At 40.9% G+C, this 21,990-nt stretch overlaps 1 protein-coding gene across 1 annotated transcript; it reads left to right on the forward strand.

The window, feature by feature from the left end:
- The first annotated feature begins 926 nt into the window (after positions 1-926).
- Positions 927-21,496, forward strand: golim4a (golgi integral membrane protein 4a). Its single transcript, XM_051396860.1, has 16 exons — positions 927-1,243; positions 10,385-10,459; positions 10,954-11,003; positions 11,334-11,387; positions 12,060-12,210; positions 12,743-12,825; positions 12,975-13,058; positions 14,200-14,421; positions 14,527-14,790; positions 15,289-15,575; positions 16,884-16,960; positions 17,091-17,164; positions 17,648-17,857; positions 18,200-18,268; positions 18,383-18,469; positions 20,230-21,496. Exons 1-16 carry the CDS (start codon positions 1,057-1,059, stop codon positions 20,380-20,382), a joined length of 2,127 nt encoding a protein of 708 aa, XP_051252820.1. The 5' UTR covers positions 927-1,056; the 3' UTR covers positions 20,383-21,496.
- Positions 21,497-21,990: the final 494 nt, after the last annotated feature.

Below are 21,990 nucleotides of genomic sequence, written 5' to 3' on the forward strand. Positions count from 1 at the left end.
GATGTTATAGTGAATTGTTTTTGCACATTTTACGCATAAAACTTTTATTACTTGTAGATTAAATGGTCCACAAGTATTCCATTTGTATATAATTTGCACAGCAATACCAGTTATTTATATATATTATATATATGAGTGTATTGTTCTACAGTTAATTTTGAAGGGATGTATTCACTGTTGTAATCACTGCGGTGTGCCTCTAAGCTACTGTGGGGTGGCATACTGTATAACAACTACTCATAATAACATAACAGTCCTGTAGGTGTGTAGCTTTGTAGTTTTGTTTGCACAGTATCCTAAAATGCTGGTATTCACAACAAACCAGGTCTGTGTGGGGGGAAAGGTCTCCACCCTCACATGCCTCGCTTGCTTTTTGATCGAGCTCTCTGGCGACCAATTGATAAAATCTACCCCCTGTGAGGGCGGGAATAGGGAAATTTCTGATTTTGTCGGAGGAGGGACTTCCTCCAGAGCCGCTGTTGGATGGCTGGCAGCTGCTGGGCTGACACGTAACTGAAGTTAAAGGTGCTATGGAGGCCTCGTCAGGGACTTCGGCAAGGTTTTGTTTTTTCCCGTGAGCGTCTCGGAAACTGCGTCGGGAAAAGTTTAAAGTGCGCCAAGGTCCACTGGGACGCAAGCGGGAGTCGTGAGCCCTCGGGTTTTTGTCCGCATTTCTCCAACAGCGCAAGAGTTTGACGTGAAGTCGAGCGAAAATCTGAGCGGCTACTTTGAAGTCACAGGGGGGAGAGAGAGAGCGAGAGGGTGGGTGGGGGAGTGAGAGAGAGAGTCCTAGTGGATGTGGCTATGCTACAATAATGTGCACGTCGGGAAATATTAGCACTTAACTCATATTTTCTGCTTGGAAATGCTCGGGGAGTGAGGGGCGGAGGAGGAGGAGGAGGTGGTGGAGGAGGCGGAGGAGGAGGAGGAGGAAGGGGGGCTTCTTCAGGAGGTTAAAAAAAAAAAAAAGAAGAAAAAAGAAGTTGAGTCGGGAAGTTTCCAGGAGCGGAGACGGGGTTTTCTCCCTCACACAGCGGGGAGGGTTGCGGGTCCAACATGGGGAACGGGGTGTGCTCCCGGAGGCAGCGGAGGATCTTCCAGTGTCTCCTGCTGGTCACCGTGGTCTGCGGGATGATGTACGGGGGGATGATATCGTATGAGATGCACAAACAGCTCAAGAGGACGGAGGCGATGGCACTGAAGTACCAGCAGCACCAGGAGTCGCTCTCGGCACAGCTCCAAGGTAAACACTGGGGGATGTGATTGAATGTTGACAGAGGCGAGCGTGAGAACTCCTAATTGGATGCAACGAATGTCACACCAGACTCCGCTAACAAAAGTGCTGTTTTGTTGTTGTCGCGCTTCCTGTCAAACGCTTGCGCCCTTTTTTTAACAGGTTTTAAAACCTAATACGGTTCAAAACGAGCCGTAGTTCAGTTCGGCTGGGTTAGTTTTTCTCTTGTTGCCAAATGCTCAGTGGGTGGTGGTATTGGAAACTGCACAGAAATAAGCGCTTATTTTGGGTGTGTGTCAAATGAAAAAATGCAACTCCAGCTATGTCTGTCTGCCGTCTGACCTGACTGGACCGTTTTACCGAGAGCCAGCATTTGACCTTTGACCTTAGGTAGCCTTCTAATCTTGTGTTAAACAGGTTGTAGTCTGAGCAGATTGGGTTCAACAGAGAGTTCATTTGTTAGGACAAGTCTGCCTTTTACCTAGGCCTAGGAAATTAGATCCCACCGCTACACAGAAATTTGGTTTACTGCTGACTAGAGGCTGTTGCACGCACACATAAACGCACACCTGGTTATAGTCACTGAGTCCCCAGGCTCACCTCAACAGTACATAGATTAGTATACCTTTTCAAGTCATGATGTCAGCCAGAACATCTGCTTGTGTCAGCCACAGCTGGAGGAACAGATGAGGAAAAGAGGGCACAGTCACCTTGGTTTCAAGCAGGAGTTTGCGAAGCATACTGTTGCGTACAGTATTAACTTGTTTTTATGGGTTGGCCAGGCGGTTGTGTGCTGACATTGCTCTGCAGAAGACAATATTGTTTGCAGCACTTTTGATTTTGATGTGGCCATGTTGTAGTCTTTTCTAGTCTAAAGATAAGCACTTGGTATGTTTTGCAAATGTTTTAGTCCAATATTTGCAGACATTCCTGATGTAAACAAACCTATTTTTGCAGCACAACACATTAATAATATTGATTATTTAGCCATGTATCAAAACAAATCTCATTCTTTGTTTTTGACTTGAGCATAAAATCTAAAATATGAAAAATAAGCCCTTATTTGTTTTGTTTGTGTGTTGGATTCATAAATGAATAACAACATAACAAATTGTTTTGATTTTTGATTCTAAATTGAATATGAAAAGAATGAATGATTTCAGTCCAGTGTTGGATTTTGATTTGGATCAGAGATTGTTCTTTTACAGCATCCCTGGCTACACTTCAGCATATTATGTCAACAGTTATTTAGTCACAGTCAGAAAACATTATGACCGGCAATAAAAAACTGCATTCACACATGAAAATCAGTAGATACGGACTAATCAATCTGCTTTATTGCCGTGTTTAGAATAGTGACACACATTAGTAGACCTACACTGTGTCTCTCTGTATTACCAGCACAGTGTTTTTATTAAAAACGTAACTTTAGTAACTCGCATTGCTCTATGAAAGATTAAATAGTCTTGTACTACAGTGACCTTACTGATGTACTCCCTCATTACAAACGCACTTTAACACACACTGCTGCGCTGACAGGATGTTTTGTGTCATGCCATTTTTGCATGAGTTTGAAATTAACAGTTGGGCGGAGAGCCCGCTCCTCCATGGCTTCATCTGTTCAGAACAAGGTTTGTGCCCACATCAGGGAGTCACATAGTGTTTCAGGGTTTTTTAGACTCTGGACCTGTTAATTTAATGCAGCCTTTGATCCACCTAACCAGCAGTTATCTCTATCGTCCACAGCTTGGTCCTGCAGACCTACCAGGGAGTTCCCCTTAAACTCCTACCCATCACGTTTGTAACAGTATACGCATACACACGCATACACAGGCCTGTGATTGTTCTGGTGTGATGTGAAGCGCTTTGTGACAAATAAAAAAAAATAAAAAAATGTAACTGTTAAACAGTAAATCTGATCTGAGAGTTGTTTTTTTGTAGTGGTTAGGGCTTTCAAGTGGGCAGCCTTATAAGAGGAAATGTGTTATTTGTATCTCCATAGTATTAAGTTACTTTCATACTCGTTTCATACTTTGTTTTTTACTGTGTCCGTTTCTAAGACAAAGGTAGTTGGGTAGTGGTCCCACATTCAACGGGAGTGAAGCAAACTGCTTCAAGTAAGGCAGTGTTCAAACCCCACCTCAATTGAATGCCTGTTTTCCTCAAGCTAAGGAGCTTCTTTTAGTCATTTTCAGGTCTGCGTTACACAGATGGCTCCTATTTCACGTTTCTCAAAGCTGACGTATCGAGAAACAGACAACATGACAGTATAATGTGACAGTTTGAATGAAATGGGTATTGCTTAACTCCGTCTGCATCTCTCGACTTGTGCACCACACCCGTGCTTTTATTGTGAGACGATGGATCTTTTAGCCAATTATAAGGCCCGGGCCACTTGATATCCATGGCTGACTGTTGATTGTGGTTTTTGGTGTCCTATATTTAGAGGTGGGCCATAGCTTGGGGGCTGTTAGCCAGCCATATTGAGTCACTGCCCACTTTAACCACAGGCTGGCAGTTGTCAGTCATTTAAAAGGATCAACTGGCACTTTGTGGTTATGCTTGTACTCTGACAAATGTGTCTCTGTGATTTAACACCCATTCCCTCACACACTCACAGACTCAGCATTGTTTATATGTCATCTGGAAAACAGTAATCAAATGTAATAATTGTAGCCGTCTCTAAATGAGTGTTGTAATATTTTTTATATCACCCACACTGTTGTCGCATGCTGTTCATTGTAACGAGCGCTGTTGTCTCAACAGATGGAATGGTTTGTTGTTATCCAGGAGACAAAAAGAAATGCATGCTTTTGTTCTTTGAGTTAGACGTGTACTTTCTCCCTGGATTTACCACATTGGATTTGTTTTTGTGTTTGTTTGGTTGTTTTTTCAGAATAATTAAATGAATCCAATTTTGTCTGGCAAAGTTTCTTCCAAAGGTCTAGTGTGTAACATTTATAAGGATCTATTGGCAGAAGTACAATATACATAATAATGTTTTCATTCCTGAAAATACAAATCGTGCATTCATTACCTTTTGAATAAGCCAGTTTAATCTACAGAGGGAGCGGGTCCCCTTCCACGGAGACCGCTATGTTTCTACAGTAGCCCAGAACGGACAAACCAAACACTGGCTCTAGATAGTCCTTCACAGACACCGTAGTTTCTCCGACATGCTTGGAAGGCTAAGCTGTATTCAAATGTTTGCAATCTGCTACTTCACCACTAGATGCCACTGAATCCTACATACTGGCCGTTTTAAAATAAAAAGGAACGACATGGAACAATAATCAACCAAAGCACACAACAGAACACTGCTGCCTACATTCAGAATATAAACCAGAAACTCATGTGAATATTAAAAGCAAAATCACTCCTTTTTGATTTTAGAATTAGTTTATTCAGGGGTCTCAAATATCCAAATCTCTCTGCTCTGTTCTCTTAACCTTCATCGTGAAGTCCATTATTTGGTCAATGAGGAAGTGAGTTAATTGCCAGGTTCCCATTTATCAGATTAACTGAGTTACAATTTCAGTAAAAAAAAGGTCAGCTGTGCTATGAAAACTCACACCACCCAGTCTGTGACGTCTGAGTAACCTTTTGTCTAGTATAAGTATGGGTTTACTGGGTATAAAGGTACCTGTGTGGGTTATGTTTACCAGTAGGAGGTAGAAAGAAAGCCACAGGAATTACCATCACAGGAGGAAGTTTGAAAGCCACCTTTTTTTTTAAGGAGAAGTGTGTAGGAGAAATTGTGGTGGCCACAAAACTTGTGAAAAACGCAAGTAGCCCAATTTAAACCAGTGTTTGGTTTAAGATAAGATAAGATGTACCTTTATTGATCCTCCGTTGTGCAAAAAGAAAGAGTACAGAAGTGGAGGTACATCAACATATCACAAAATAAAATATTACAAAATATGATAAAAATATAAGACTATAAATGAAAGTATATACACTATGCAATATGCAAGTAAGAATGGTGTGTAAATGTGGCGACCTCCATGGAAGGCGACCCGCGGCATTTCTGCCTATAGGTCCTCCTAAATGTTGCACCCTGAACTTGTTGGAATGAGATCGGTATTAAATCTCACTCATTTCTAAATTGAACATCTCCTGTATTTGTTTGTATGTGTGTGTGTTTTTACACAAGGGTGAGGATATGACACACGCAAGCAGTCCTCAAATAAAGTCTTGGAGCCAGTTTCCCTGTGCGATTGATAATATTCACAGTCCACAGCACTGGCCAACTCTAACCAATCCAGCCTTCCCCGCTAGACCGGGAGGATGGTAAAGGTCACAACCATAGAGAGCTCTGTTGTCCTAGCTCTGCCGATGCACTTTAACCACACTGTGGGGAAATGTTTTATCGGTCTGTTGAGTAACCCTCAAACAATAAATCATTGAGGTTTGATCAAGATAAGGGTTTGTGTAAAATGAGTTGGTGTGTGTTTGGAATGTGGTTTCTGTTTTTAGGAATAATAAGCAGGTGGTGGGTTCAGATCTTTGCAGCAGAATATTTGTAGTATATTGAACTATTAAGCTTTGGCAAATGTTTGGTTTGAGGTTTTAGACTATGATGTTGTCACATTAGAATGCTATAAAATCTGCAGCATCAAGAAACAAATAGTTTAGTTTAGTTTTTACCAATTTTTCAATTATTCTTCTCCCTGTACCTTCTCCTGTTGTGTTTTATGAATAGTTGTCTATGTGAAGCCCATTGAGTTTCTATATGAGATGTATGTAAATAATGACTTTGCCTTGTGGCACTATTTGTGGATTGTAATCATTCAAATGCACATTCAAATGACTGTAGCTTCTTTGTAGCTGCCTGTCCATGTTGTCCCCTAGAGAGAGGGTGTGTGTGTGTGTGTGTGTGTGTGTGTGTGTGTGTGTGTGTGTGTGTGTGTGTGTGTGTGTGTGTGTGTGTGTGTGTGTGTGTGTGTGTGTGTGTGTGTGTGTGTGTGTGTGTGGAGTGGCCTGAACTGTGCTGAGCTAAGAGCAACATGGCCTCATCTTTTCTCACTGTTCTCACAGTTGTTGGTGTGTAGCCTCCAACAAGCGGAGTGAAACCTCCCTAATGTCACGTAGCTCCATGTCCATTTGATCAAGCCTAGAGAAGTGTGAAGAAATCCATGCTGTCAGTTTGAATATCCAAAGAAAGAATTTGGAAAGAAACTTACTTGAAGTTTGTTGGATTTCAGTCAGACACATTACAACATCACACACCATCTTTAATGTATTTTCTTTCCTTTGACTACATGCAGCATCACAAAGCAGCAGAAACACTAAGTGCATGTTTAAATGTGGCAAAGCAGCTGTAGCTTCATTACCACACCGGCTGGGAGATAATGTTGGTAAATTCTAGTATCGCATGCGAATGAGCTGCACAAAACACATTTCTAAATCACATGAGGTCCCATGGTAATACTAGTCCTGTGTGTAATCACTGTTGCGCTTGCATTTCTATGGTTTCTATGCTATGGTTTTCTTTCTGACAGGGCTTCCAGGAGCTGTTATGAAATGTGGAATGTCTTTTCTAAGATTTTGGCAATAGATGGAAACTGGCCTGTAGATACTATAGATGGAGCGATTAAGGCCAGGTTTTTTGAGAAGAGGATGGACTCAGGCTATCATGAAATAGTCAGGACACAGCCAGTAAAAAGGGAAGCATTCACTATATTGAGCAGACGGGGGGCAGCCACAATCACTAGTTTGAGAACAGAAATTGGGTTGAAGTGGCTGAAAATGGGAAGATAAGGGAAGGAAAACTGTGTGAAGGAAACAGGAATTAGAATCAATAAAGATTGATGGGTTTAAAAGACAATCAACAATATTAAAAATAGTTTTTGGACAATGCTTGTTAGCAGTAATTCAATATTTTTTTTACTATAGCTAGCTGCAACGTTTAGCAGATTGATTGATTAGTTGTCAACTATTTTGATAATTAATCGTTTTGAGTAATTTTCTTTAAGAAAAAATGTCAAAATTCTCTGTGTCAATCTTAAATGTGAATATTTTCTGGTTTCTTCAGTCCTCTGTGACAGTAAACTGACTATGTTTTGGCTTAATAATTAAAATAATGGTTAGTTGAAGCCCTGGCTCTCACATTCTTAACAAGCTTATTAGGTGACGTCAATAGTATCTTCATCTGTTCATAGCGCACCTCGAGTCTAGTGTTTTTCCACCGACACTCAACCCTCCTGCTCTTGCGCTCGCGAGACAGAGTCAGTCAGAGAAGAGTAGGACATTTAGTTTTTCTATTTACTTTTTAAAAATGCTGGAGTGCACTTACTCTTCATGATTTGTAGTTTCAGCCCCGAGTATGTTGTTACAAATAACACAAGAGTGATCTGTAACAACAAAGATCGATTATGTGTGAACAGAAGAGCGTTGCCACGGTACAGTTGTTTCAAAAAGTCAGATAAAGTAAGTACTCAGAACTTCAGTCGGCTGCCATAGTTATTGGTTGGCATTTAAGACACTCATTAAAAACAACAGCTAAACTCCCCCCCTCCCCTCATGCCCACTAAGTCTGGGCCGACTAATAAAATCATGTGAAGGAGGGCAAAGCTCTGACGTAAAACAACCATTACCAAGCTGTAACCATCTCTCTGTTACACACATAAAGTCAAGCGTAGCTGAAATAAGAAAAAAACATGAAATGTAAAAGTCATATTTGAGATGGATCTGACATTCAGAAGGCCAAACTTGTCTGATTTTGTCAGCCTGTGGTGCCACTGTTTGTTTACCAAACCTCAGATGAGAAGGTCCCAATGTTGAAAAGAACTCATTGTTTTCTACCAGCTGAAAAGAGGACGAAATGTTCCAATTAACCACCAAGCTATTCAGTTAATCAATTTGAACTTAATGTTTGTCCTTTTATTAGTTTAGGTAACCATTAGTTACCCTATTATATACCAACTCTGTCTCATTCTGTCTCTTAGTGTGTGAGTTTGTGTTTCCCTGACAGTCTCTTTCCTTTCAGTCTCTCCTGGTTTTTCTGTTTATCTTTGTGCCCGTCCCATCTGTTCGAGCATTCCTCTTTTTCACTCTCCATTTCTTTTCGTTCTCTAATTCTCTGTGCCTACTACATTTGCTTCCGTGCCCTACACTCCTTTACACATTTTCCCCTCAGTTGGCACTCATACGGAGGAACAGCCACATCATCAGTTAGGCCGCCCAACCCCCCAACCTAAGGCACAAAAGTCAGAGAGAGAACATGTAAGAAGCTGGAGGAACAAATGACTTGGTATTCACAGTCTGGGTTTTTGTTTTTTTTGGTTTTTTTTTAAGATTGTTGAGTCAGAGGCTGGCGCAAGACCATGACAAGGGATTAGTGCGAGAATAGATGGTATTTAAATTGTGACTTCAGAGTGAACCGAGGTTAGGGGCAGTAAGGGAGCGTTTATTACCAAATGTTGAAGGGAGTTACTATTCTTGTCATTCAAATCATCATTCATTCAAATGAGTTGAATGGCACCACTACTTTAAGCTATAGAGGTGAGGTGTTGTTATCTACTAAACACAGAGTGGATGGGTGCTGAAATGCTGTGTTTGGACAGACAACTGGTCTCCAGTTAAAATCTGGGGAATAAAAGCTCAATATAACGACAACTGAATTTGAATCTGATAAATGAAAGTTCATATTTAGACTAATATTCAGTTTTACAAGACATTGTTATCATATTTTTAAACAGGGCACAGTAAAGTGTTCTAACTCTATTCATCCAATTGATTTGTGTGTCCCAAAGTTCCTGTGTGTTGTGTTTAACTAAGTTATGCATATTACTGTGTTCCTCCTAAACAATGTTTATGATTATACACTAATGAACTATGTTTTCATTAGTGTATAATCATAAACATTGTTTGTGTTTTCGTTACTGTAGAATGGGTCTGTTGTATCGGCCGCCATGTTTCTACAGTAGCCCGGGATGGTCAAAGTAAAACCTTGCTCTAGTTTGGGCCATTAGCGTTTTTTTGTGCATTTTGTGGCCACCAGCTGACGTGCCATGTGCAACTCCACCGCCGGTTGCCACTAAATCCTACACACTGGTCCTTTAAGGATGAGCAGGACGTGTTTAAATGATACCTCATTTAGATATTTTTATCTTCTTATGTCTCTCCAGTCATCTCCCCCTAATCTTCCCTCCTGTTTTGTTTATTTTCCTGGTTGTTATGTGCTCCAACCTCCCTTCTGCGCACACTTAGCCCGAATAGTCTGTTTATCGACCGTTCAGGCTCACAGGAGCTTTCTAGAAAGTTCCCTCAGTGGATTTCTATCAGTGAGGCTTCATTTGAAAGAACAAAAGCAAGGATGGGTGCAACTGGGGTGACAGGACCTGCAGCATGCAAACCTACTATTCCTTATTCATTTGTTGCATTGTTTATATGTGTAAGTATCTGCTGTATCAGCTTCAGAACACTGGGTTATGCTGCATTATCTCTGCTGCTACAATGACCCTAATTCCCCACAGGGATTATTTCAGTTTTATTGGATTTCATCTTGAATCTGATGAAGGTTTAAAAAAAAAAAAAAAAAATGGAGGGGATAAATTTGAGCGAGTAGAGTTTAGAGGACGGCTGGAGAGATTAGAAGTTAACGAAAGAGCTAAAGCAGGATCTCAGTTCACATAAAGAGATATTCAAGAGCTTTATGTTATGAAGGAGCTTTAGGGACAGTTTTTGTTCATTATTTACCATTACCAGTCACGTTGTCGACTACTTTCAAAAACTTTCCTATACTTCATCATGGTTTCACTATTGCTTGTGGCAGACAGTGTCACCCAGCAGGCACAGCAGAAGCAGAACTATTAGTATTTGTAAACACTTTTGGACCACCAGGCCAGTGAGGAATACCACAGCTTCCTGCCGATGGAGGAGCTGTCATGTACTGAGATCGCAGTCTGGTTGAATAAATATTACACCTGGATCTCATATCAACCATGAAATGAACATCCTCTTTCTGTCTACTGCTATAAAGGCAAAGTATTTGTGAGCACATATGTTTTGTGAAGTGTGCATATTTGTGTTACAGCTCTCATTTTGTTTAGTTTGCCTTCCACGTGGCCCCAGATAGAGTTCGCTAAACCTTTTGTGTTTTCTCTCCATCTTCATTCGTCCCCTCTCTTCGCTGTCTTATATGTCCAGTGGTGTACGAGCATCGCTCCAGGTTAGAGAAGTCTCTTCAGAAGGAGAGGTTGGAGCACAAAAAGGCCAAAGAAGGTGAGAAAAATAACATCTGTGCTCAATTCTGACTATATCTATATATCGGTATATCTACACTGGAGAAGTGGAATTCATATGTAACTCTTACATTACTTATTATTATAAGTTACTTTGGACAAAGGCATCTGCTAAATAAATGTAAATGTATGTATGAATTCTGATGTAATAAAATATTTAACACCATCTGCAGCATCACATATAAAAGTATAGAAGAATTTTATTTTGCAACAAGATAGTGATGCGTAAGAAGATTCATTTTTTGTAAATGGACTGAGCTGTTTATGGAAATGTGGGTTTGAGTTTTTATGGAGTTTACAAAACCTCTGAATGAACTTTATGTTTATGTAAGTCAGAATAATATTGTTGTTCTTGTACCTTTTCTCCATCAAAAGCAAGTTATTTCTCAAGTTAACGCACAATTTTCCATCACACAGGTTAAAATGAACTATAAAGAAATTAGAATATGACTGTTCTGTGTTTCTCTTTTCTAGATTATCTGGTTTATAAGCTGGAGGCACAACAGTCAATAAACAAGGAGAAGGTTTGTTTCCTCTTAATTATCACCTCTGCTTTGACTTCGTATCATCATTTAAAAATATCGCATTTAATCTGTCTCTTATCACCTGTCCTCCGTGTTTTTCTGTCTGCTTTCATTGCTTTGTTAAATTAAGTGCTTTGTAGTGTTACCTTTGTTGTGTTTTTAAAAGCACTTCACAAATACAGCTACTACAGCTGCCACCATCAGATATAATTAATCTCTTCACCATTATCTGTTGTGACAGTACCATTAATCCTGAACTACAAACAATTTCATTTTTTTCAATAATGGGAATGATACAAGTTTTTTTTGTTTGTTTTTATGCTCAAACAGCAAGAGTCGGGCAGCAGATTCAATTCTCTACAAGTACAACATCAGATGTTAAAGGTATAGATCATTATAATCCCCTCATACACAGACACATGGTTACCCTGTAGGTTCCTTTATTCTTATCATTAATACAGACATCCTCACAGACCTCTTTCTTCCTGTCATCCATTTGCACACACAATCTCTCTGACCTCGCCACACTACATCCTTCCTCTCTTTGGTGTAAAGTGTGTGTGTGTGTGTGTGTGTGTGTGTGTGTGTGTGTGTGTGTGTGTGTGTGTGTGTGTGTGTGTGTGTGTGTGTGTGTGTGTGTGTGTGTGTGTGTGTGTGTGTGTGTGTGTGTGTGTGTGTGTGTGTGTGTGTGTGTGTACTTTCATAAACCTATGCTTTTATGAAATGAACAAAACAAAACATAGACCAAGGGTAGGCAACCTATGGCTCTTTAGCCCCTCACCAGTGGCTCCTTGTGGCTTTGATAAAACATTTTATGGAAATGAATAATAAATTGTTATAGGCCTAAAGTGATTCTTACATCATCTAATTGTACAAATATGAAGTCATTATAGACACTTTATTACAAAATATATATTTTAACATTTTGTCAACTAAACTGTGGGTGGTATGTTAGATCCTGACAAGGTGCCATTGGTGGCTTATAATGTTGAGCCTCCCTAGCTAGACTAGCTATGTTTTGCTGACCCCTGACATCATCTTTTTATTCTCTGTCAGAATCAGCACGAGGACCTGAAGAAGCAGTATTACGACTTGCAGGACAAGCACCAAGTCCAGGGCGAAGACCACAGCCGGCTGCTGGACGAACACAAAGACCGCTACGATAAACTGCAGCAAGTGAAAGACGGGGAAATCTCCCAGCTCAAAGGTACCGATGGTCTCACGCGCACACACACACACACACGCACACACACGCACACACACACACACACACAATGCTGTTGTATATACTGTATTTTAGCTCCTCTCAGTTCCACACACATACATTGTACCAGTGCAGTGTAGTTTTCTGTAGTTGTGTCATCATTAACGATTGTTTGTCTCCATCTTCTGACTTAATCAAATACTGCAGGTGTGAAGTCTAAGTGTAAGTGCTTTATGTGCAGACTTTTAGATCTAGTAAGTAAGTAACGGTCTTCTACATCAAGCCTTATTACTTAAAACACATCTTCAATATGGTTATAAGTTATTAATACACAGAACTACGTGGCCAGTGCTTTGAGCCTGGATATGAACTGACAAGTGGAACTAGGGTTTGTAACATAAAAGGATAAAAAAGAAGCATAAAAATAAAGGTGGTTCTAATTATTTTTGTAATTATTTTAATATTGCTTTTGTTTCATGGGTTTCCTGTTTAGATGCATGCTTTCTGTTAATGTGTTTGCCGTTTGTGATGGCAGATAATGTATATAACTTGAGGGAGGAGAATAAACAGCTGAGGAAAGCCCACCATGAAATTCACAAACAGCTGCAGGATGCACAGGTGGGACTAAGTCTGTTCTATTATTACCTCTTCTTTCTCATGTATATATCTGTCAACTTTTGCTATGAGACACAACTTGTGTCAGATTTTGGGCAGTGAAATATAAGCCGTAAAAAATAAATGGTTTTTGGTTTCTCCTGTGCGTTTAGATTCAGCATCAGGACCTCAAGGCATCGCACGACCATCTCGCACTGACACTGGAAGACCACAAGAGTGCGCTGGCTGCAGCTCAGGTAGGACAAGCCTGTAGAGATGCAGTCTCATTGTTTACTCCAGTCAGCTGATTGATGCTGAACTGCAGCATTACAACTATTTTGGTCACATATTTTTCTCCCCCATCAAGTATATATGCAAATACTATTGACTGCAGTGATGAAAGGTTTGAGAGAAGTATTTGACATCTAGTTGATAGAAAGCCTAGAGAGTTGCATTTAAATGTATCATATCAAGGGGTTTGTCTTTTGTAGCATGTTAGCAGTGAGACTAGAGAGACTAGGACAGTGCTAAAGGAGTGAAACAGCCACACAACGGGGGACTTTCTGTTACCAATGAGGTGCAACTTAAACATTCTCTCCTTCGCTCCGCATTCCTCTCAGCCTTACTTTAACCTTTACTTTAAACGTGAACTGTGTAATCTCCAGTAGAGAAGGGGGAAAAAAAGATGCCTGAGGTACTGCTTGGGTTTTTGGGTAATTAGATCAGATGTTGCCATTTCTCCCTGAGACTGACCTTTGAAATGCCGGAATGGTTTATTGAACATACAGTACCCTGCTGATGTGCTTCAGATGCTTTCCTCCTTTCAGTCTGCATTGATGGATACTCCCTCACTCTCCTCCTTTTTTCCCCTCTCTTACTCTCTCGTTCTGTCTGTCTGCATTTGCTAATTTGTTTTAAAGCCTGTCCTGTTTTCCATCAGTGCTTCTTGAGCACACACAAACACACACACTTATATATATACACAGACACACACACACACACACACACACACACACACAACTCCTTCCTTCACTCCAGGAGGTATGGTTTAGTCAGAGCTGTCGGAGCAGTGTGTCTAAAAACACGTCCCAGCCAATCAGCCAGAAAGATATAATGGAGGGACAAAGAGAGATGGGAGGAATCTAGCAAGAATTCGAAAAGAGTTCACGCCCTGGCCGGGTTAGAAAGTGTGTGCTCATGTATAAAGAATGATGTAATTTAATGCTATAATGGTCTAAACCGCACGGTCAGTTAGAGAGAAATGTGTTAAAATGTTCTGCTAGATACATTTAGTACCAACAATATCCGGCCTATTCTGTCTCGAGGTTCCCAAGGTTCACATATTATAGGAATATCCTCTCTCAGCCCTCTTATGCTTGTGTATGCTGTTTCCTTTAGGTGCAGGTGGATGAATACAAGCAGCTGAGGGACTCCCTGAACAGGATGCCCAATCTGAGACAGCCTGAACAAAATCCTGCCCCCCAGCAGTCCCATGCAGCTGCCATAGTGCCCGAGTCCCATGTTCACGAAGCCCAGCAGGCCACAAAACCGGAACAGCCACACAAAGAGGAGCCCCCCCATGAAGAAGATCACAAGGATCACCAGGACACCGAGTCCAGGGTAACTCGGGAGTCTTTGGGATCACTTTATTATCCGGACAAAAGGCAAACTGTAAATATGGAAACATACAAAATTTAATTATTTCTCTTTTTGCTTTGTGCTCAGTTGGACCATCAAGAGCAAGATGTGCACGCTCAGTCAGAGATCAAGACCCAGAACACCTTGTCAGACAAAGAGGAGGATGGAGAAGGAGAGGCCGAGAGGAGGAGGGAGCTGGCGGAAGAGGAGATGGCTCAAGCAGGACAGCCTCAGAAGCTGGAGGAGGACCCAGACCAACCACAGGATGAGCAGCCGGAGGAAGAGGAGGAGCCAGAACCAGAACAGCCGGACCAGAACGCCCTGGACCGACAGAGACGCCAGCCACAGCCGGTCAGAACTGGTTTAGACTACTCAGTCTTATCTTAACAGGGTTAAAAGGCCTTGAACTGGTTTAAATTCCCTGTCCCTCATTTGACTTTTACTAGTTTACAGTAACTGTTTTCTCATTTAAAACTTGTATACATAATTGTGTCATTAAAACCATTAGCATTAGAGATTAGCTTCCTTGAACAACATAACTAACCTTTGAATGATAAATTAGTCACGTGTGTCCTTGTTATCTCGGGGACACAGCTACTGCTCAAATTAAAGTGCTAATCATTTAGCTTTAATCCCAGAGGAACCGGAATAAATTACAACCTTTCCTCAGTGTTTACCCCTTTGATTAATGACAGCTTGCTTACTACGTGTTGTGCTCATTGTTTTATGCTGTCATCTCCATCTAAACTTTCCCAAAGGATGAATTATACCTCACCTCTATGTTGATGTGTCAAATTAGCAGCAACAAATTTTTCTTTTTTCTTTTTGCATCTGTCTATCTCCTCAAAGGGTCCCCATCCAGAGCTGCATCCGGAGGCCCAGCTGCAGCTCGGGGCGCACGCCCAGGTGGAGCATGTGAAGTCGGCCTACGAGCAGCAGCAGGAGCAGCAGCGCCTGGAGGCTCAAAGGGCCGAGGAGCGCAAGCAGATCCAGCTGCATCAGGAGGCCCTGCAGGTCCAGAGGGACAGGGTGCTGAAGGAGAGGGAGCAGAGGCTGAAGGAGGATAAGGAGAGGGAGCAGCAGCACCACAGGGAGGCTGACAGACGGGAGCAGCTGCTCAGAGAGGAGCATCAAAGGTCAGATTTCAACTCGCAATCACTTAAAATCTGGTTATGCAAATGAAAAAAACATGCAGAATGCTTACTTAAGCTCAGAGTTATCGCAGTTATTGCAGTTTAATCTGTCCTTTTCACTTTTCAAAGCAAGTATTACACTTGACAAGAAGTAAAATTAAATGACTCAAAGATGGTTTTTATCTTTAGTCTTGTTGCCACATTCCCTCAAAAGCCACGTGGGGACAGCTCAGTCAACCATGGCTGTCGGCCATTTTCTTAATTATCTTTTCCTAAAGAAATGTCAAAAGGAGCACTTAATGAGACGAGCAATACATTGATTAACCTGAGCCAATAATAACATCTCCTTCATGCAAACTGGAAGTAGTAATTCCATCTGATAATTTATTGTCTGATCCTGGCAGTAACACACACATCCACAAACATTTTGGCACTATGATTAAATTTGTGCTAAGACAAAAGGGTCTTGATATGCAAAATTGTCTACTTAAGGGCAAACTGGAATCTTTCTACCACACAAATGATATAACATACATGCAGCTAGAAATGTATTGACATTTCTAAATAAAAACTGCTATATAGCAAGCAGTAAATTCTAAAAACACTGTAGTACTCATGCACATTTCTCAACATTAATAGCTCTGCCTTGATGTGGCCCGTGCTCTTCTGACTGCCCTGTACTGTCATTGCTGTTTAGTGTTTATTCAGATCCCCATTAGCTGTCAAGGTAGGAACTATTTTTCCTGAGGTCTAAATAAAAAATACAAAACATTCACACACAATGTACAAGAGCCATCCACCCTAAACCGCATCCACTGTTGACATAAAACTCATACTCACACACAATTCTAGCAACAATAACAACGAAAACTAATAAATAGATATATTGTCAGTCTCTCCATTGTTCAGTCGTTATGAATAGCTAAATAATGTCACAAGAGAAACAAATGAACACCGATTAAAATAAAACCAAACATTGTTTTACCAGGGATGAGGAAAGCATTAAATAAAAGAAACTGAACGAAACCAAACGAGAACCCTAGAAAGGTCTACATTATGATAGCATATCAGACTACCATAGGCCACAATCACACAACACACAAACAAGTAAGATCATGTTACCTTTTTTTAAAAGAATGGACTTCTTTCAGCTGCTTTTTAAAGTTGGCTTTACTCGTGGCTTTGTTAGGGAGCGTGGTTACATATTCCATTGAGTGGTAGCTCTGTACAAACCTTGTGACTTGATCTTGTGTTACATGTCTGTCACTGATACATGAAACCATGGAGTACAAACTTATCTTATGTTATTAGGAAAAGGACCGAGTATGAGAATATGGACAATGATATTGTTCAAGGAGAAGAGGACCGTCACACTGACGATGAAGAAGGTGAGACAGAAAGATTACCAGGAAAAAAAAGAAATACCCTGGATCAACAGATACTTAAAAATGTTAATTATTACATCATAATAGCAATATAACTCCAAATATGTTTTGTGCGCTGTGTGTGTGTTAACAGAGAGCGATGTTCATATGTTACATGACGAGGAGGAGAAACAAGAAGTGGATCACAGAGTGCCACCACATCAGCAGGTGACAGTCTAGCCATCCTCCAGTCTCCGTCTGTTAACACATCATCTGTCTATCCGTTCAGCTCATTCAGTCACTTAACATTCACACCGGCGTATCATATGTCATACGTCCTTTCAGCCATCCATCCAGAAATCGATTCTTTCATCCTCCCTGCCCACTGTCCGGCGTTGGCACATTCATCTTCCACTTGTCAGTCAACCCAGTGATCTATTAAGTCTTCTGAATACCAACAAGGCCATTAATACAACATCAGAGTACACCGACTCCCACAATCAGTTTCATCCTGCCAAACACATTCAGTTATTAATCCACCACACTGCACTTTTATTGCAGTCATTTTATCATATCTCGTGCTCTTGTTCTAATGTTAATGCAGCATCCATTTTCATCTTATGCAAATGTTAACCCGCCAGTGTCATTATTCTCTTCCTTGCGCTCTTCAATTAATTCTGTGTTATTTTACTATTATCTTTTCTGCTGCAGGGTGGTGTCGATGGTGAGCTGGATCCTGAGGACGACCCCAACAACCAGGGAGAGGACGAGTTTGAGGAGGCCGAGGATGAGCGGCCGCAGCACAGAGTGGCAGAAGAGGATGAGGAGGTGGTAGAGGAGGAAGAGGAGCCGGCAGCACCAGCTCAGCACGTTGAGACGCACCAAGGCCACGATCAGCCTGCTGTGGAGGAGGAACTGGTGGTGAGTAAGGGGCCGGGGGACGGCATTGGTCAAACACTATAAAACATACAAACTATACGCAGCATCAACAGAACCAAGTACAGTAGGAGGAAAATAATTGAGCGCCGACCCAGAAAAAGATTAGAGGTTGAGATGGAAACATGTTGAAAATGGCAGAGAAAAGCATCCACAGCCACGACATAAACATGTGCACACAAACACTGCTCAGGGTGGAAGAGATGAAACTAACTGAGTTTGAGAAGTGGAGACATCAGGGGAAGAAAAGAACATCGGGATTATGGAAAGTAAATGTTAATTAATTTATTGTTTTAGTTTGTCTGTGTGTAATTTGCTTGTGTTCAGATGGCGGGAAACCCAGATCAGCAGGAAGACACGCTGGATGATCAGTACCAGGAGGAAGTGGAGGATGAGGTGTGTATCACTAGACACAAGCTTTATTCTTTACACTGACTGAAACCACACATACGTACATTTTTAAAGTCATTTTTTATAATGTATGTCTTTTGTCCTGTTGGTGTCCTGAAGGCTCAGGAGGACATAGCTGGTGGGCAGAAGAGAGAGGAGGTGGAGGAGGAAGGAGAGGATCCATATAATGAGGAGAACATAGAACAGGTGGGTTCTTCTGCAGGAACCAAAATCAGAGGATTTCTATTTTTTTTCTGTTTTTTACTATGAAACATTTACCTTTAAGGAACCCAGGTAGGACATAGGACATGCATTCAACCACCACGTTAGTGACCCAGGTGAAATCCCTGGCTTGGCTGTGTGCTCCTACGAACAAACTCATTAGCGTATAGGTGGTAAGTTTTGGAGGGGTTGAAAATGAAAATGATTTGATTGGTTTCCATCCCAGTTTCTGAGTAACATCACACCCTGAACCAGTTACAGCAGAAAGCTCTTGTTGCATATGGTAAAAAATATTTTTATATCACATCCGGAAAGCAATATTTACCCTGATGTATTGGATGTATTGGCTACAAGGGGGTGAAGTTGTGTCAGCATGTGCGTGCATGCTTGTGTTTTGTCCCCGTAACTTGAACCTTGCCCGTGTGTGTCCTGGTAAATGAGGGAGATCAGATGTTGAGTCTGTCGGGGTCTCAGGTTACCACCGGGGCTGAGTTTATTTAATGTGTCCTGAGAAGAAATCTGTTCGAATGGAGAAAACATTATATCTTTAAAATCTATTAAAGTAAATATAGTGTATTTAATACTCTTGCTTACATAATGTTGTAAAAGAGGTAATGTACACAGGTTTGGTCATATTTCTAAAAGGTCATTTTAAGAAGTGATATAATCTCCAGTGTTGAGTAATGTACAAACCTTCTGATAACCTGCCCGGCTTGCTGAAGTGTCCTTGCTCAAGACATTTGACTCCCTACTACTTTCTGTTGTTCTGTAACTGACCCTGACTCCTGACCTCCTTGGAGAGTGACATTCATTTATTTATAATCCCTAGTTTTTTTTTTTTGCCAGGAAGGCTGTACACATGGCTTAGAATTAAAGTTCCCAAACAACCATTGTCCCAAATTGAAGCAGCATGCATGGGAATGAATTATGATTTCATATACGGTCAGTTTTGTCCATGTAATGATTCATGTATAGAGTCATTTTGTCTCACTGCCCCAGTTTGTGGTTATTACAAAAGATTTGAGATGTGTGTAAACAAACCGTTATTATGCAGATGAAACACGTGGTTTACGCTCATATAACCTGATATGATGGTGTATCTGTAAAGTCCCCCCCACTTCTTTTACTGACTTGTGTTTCATACTCAGACACAGACCCAGTCACCTAATGAGTGAACTTACTTAAGTTTCTCTGTAATTTGAGCTCAGTGGAGCTTTCACTCCATTCAGCTCCATTCATCCACTGCCGCACAGTTGGTGTGGTTGAGGTGTTTCAGTTGAACCTTTACAGTCTCTGCCTCTATTTCTTTAGAATATAATTATAACCCTGTGCATACAATCCTGTAGACGGACAAGCAGGGGAATATGCTCATATATAAACACCCATTCCTTCTTCACACAGTCACAAACCACAGAATCTATGTGGATTTAAACATATCTTTTCATGTTTTTGCCAATCTGATAGAAAAGTTAGCTATACTATAATTATGCCTACATGCTTGGTTGTCTCCTAATTGGTAAAATGGCATGAAATCCTGAGTTTAAAAAACAATCTACGAGACCGAGAGGAAGACATGAAGACAGATAATATAATTTCCAAGTGAAATGGTGTTATGAATACCTTTTTTTTTTTTTTTTTTTTTTTTTTTAAATGTCTAAAATGATCATATTTAGTGGAAAAACCTCCAAATGTTTGCATACAGTGGCCATTAAATAGTTGTGTTGTGTGCTTATGATTTGCTCCAGGATGAAGTAAAACACCAGGAGGGACCAAGAAAGGCTGGGGATCACAGAAAAGAGGCAGAGAATAACGAGGAGGAGAATTACGAAGAGGAGGAGGAGGCCGAAGAGGACGCAGCCGGTCGAGACAAGGGAACCAATCGGAGGGCGGAGATGTAAGACGGGCGCAGACCTTGACCAGTTGCAGTGCCTTTTCGGCTGCCCACCAGGTCTTTCTTTCCCTTGTTTCCCAAAGGAATAAAACCAGCCATCCATTCAGAAATCCAATTAAGAAAATTGGGATATTAATGCCTGAAAGATGAGGATGCTATTCCAAACACTGTGGGGATGGAAATGAGCAGCTTACACTGTGGAAATGGACAGAATTTGTTTGGCGGAAATTGGGTGTATACTGTATATTTTTTTTCTTTTTTATTCATTTGCTTTTCTGTCTACTCGCACGTCTGCCTGATTGCCCGTCTGGTTCTGTTACTTACCAGCGAACAGACGGAGAATGTATTTTCATCATGTGCTGTCTTTGAGTGTGTGTACAAAGCAAAGATAAATTATGTTATTCTGATGTCCTTATGTTCAGGCCTTCATATGTATGTTTTATGCAAACAGTTGTATTCTTTGTAGAGCTCAAATTTTAATTTACATTCTGTCATTCCAATCGATCGAGTCGTTTTCTGTTATTTATTGTTGATTGTAACAACTCTGACAATCGTAAAAAGGTGCAACGTTCCTTTTTTTATTTCCCCCGACCGAACTAGTTTGTGTCATAGTGGCTTTTTTACCAACTTCCTGAAGCAGATACGCAGGAGTTTTTTTCACTGGATTATTCCGCAAATGCCAGTCAAAAGAGACATTTCTGGTGACGCAGTTCTATGCTGAAAGGGTCACGCTGACATGTGCCTTTCCAATGGAAACCTCTTCTAGGTCTTAGTCATTTTTACATTTGGAAAGCGTTTCAGTAGGACAGGAGAGACGAGTGCATGCCAGTTAGTGCTGAGCCTCTTGCATATTGCTACAGCATAGCCTTAAGTGGGGGGCGGGGGGGGGCTGTTTCATGTCGACTGCTGGTGTGAATTAAATTCACAAACTTAATGCAATTTACTGCAAAATCTTTAGTCTACTGTACAATGTATAGTAAAAAATAAATGCTGACAATTTGTACATTTTTCCACCAGTTATATTTGATACAAAAAAGTGGGAATTTGATTGTATCGAACCACGTTTGTCACCTAAATGGTGTGTGTGTGTGGGAATAAAGAGGTCAAAGGATTTCAGGTCATTGGGATTGTGTTGTCTGATTCTGTACTTTCACCTTCTTGAAGATATAATCCATTTACAGTCTCCAGTGGAGCTACTCGCCCGTAAGATGGATGCTAAACCAGCAATGTATTATGTAGCAATAACCTAAACCCTAAAGTTCATTTTAGGTTAGCTGCCATTTAGTCTGTTTGAATAGTCTTGTAGCAAGTAGAGCCTTCCTCAGAGTTAGGAATTGTGCTGCAGTCTGTCTGTACCCGTCAATCCTGTCTGCAGGGGAAAATAAAAGTATTATCATTAAGCCTCAGCCATGATAAAAGCAGTCTACATTCTCAACAAGCTAAGGAAGCTGCTTTTTTTATTTATTTTTTTATTTATTTATTTTTTACTTCCATTAGCCTTTAGGAAATAATATGAGTACTGCAGTCCAGGCAATCACTGCTCTAGCAAAATTACAGTGTAGAAATCTGCTGTTTCTGGCGAGTGCTGGAAAGTGTAAAAGCTCTGTTACCACTG

Source organism: Dicentrarchus labrax, unplaced genomic scaffold (genome assembly GCF_905237075.1).
Source record: "Dicentrarchus labrax unplaced genomic scaffold, dlabrax2021, whole genome shotgun sequence".
Taxonomy (NCBI): Eukaryota; Metazoa; Chordata; class Actinopteri; family Moronidae; genus Dicentrarchus; species Dicentrarchus labrax.

Excerpts from the sequence above, each read along its gene's own strand:
- golim4a (XM_051396860.1), top strand. The coding sequence starts at position 1,057 with ATGGGGAACGGGGTGTGCTCCCGGAGGCAGCGGAGGATCTTCCAGTGT. Across the intron at positions 11,388-12,059 it reads TACAACATCAGATGTTAAAG|AATCAGCACGAGGACCTGAA; the intron begins GTATAGATCATT and ends ATTCTCTGTCAG. Across the intron at positions 16,961-17,090 it reads TCACACTGACGATGAAGAAG|AGAGCGATGTTCATATGTTA; the intron begins GTGAGACAGAAA and ends GTGTGTTAACAG.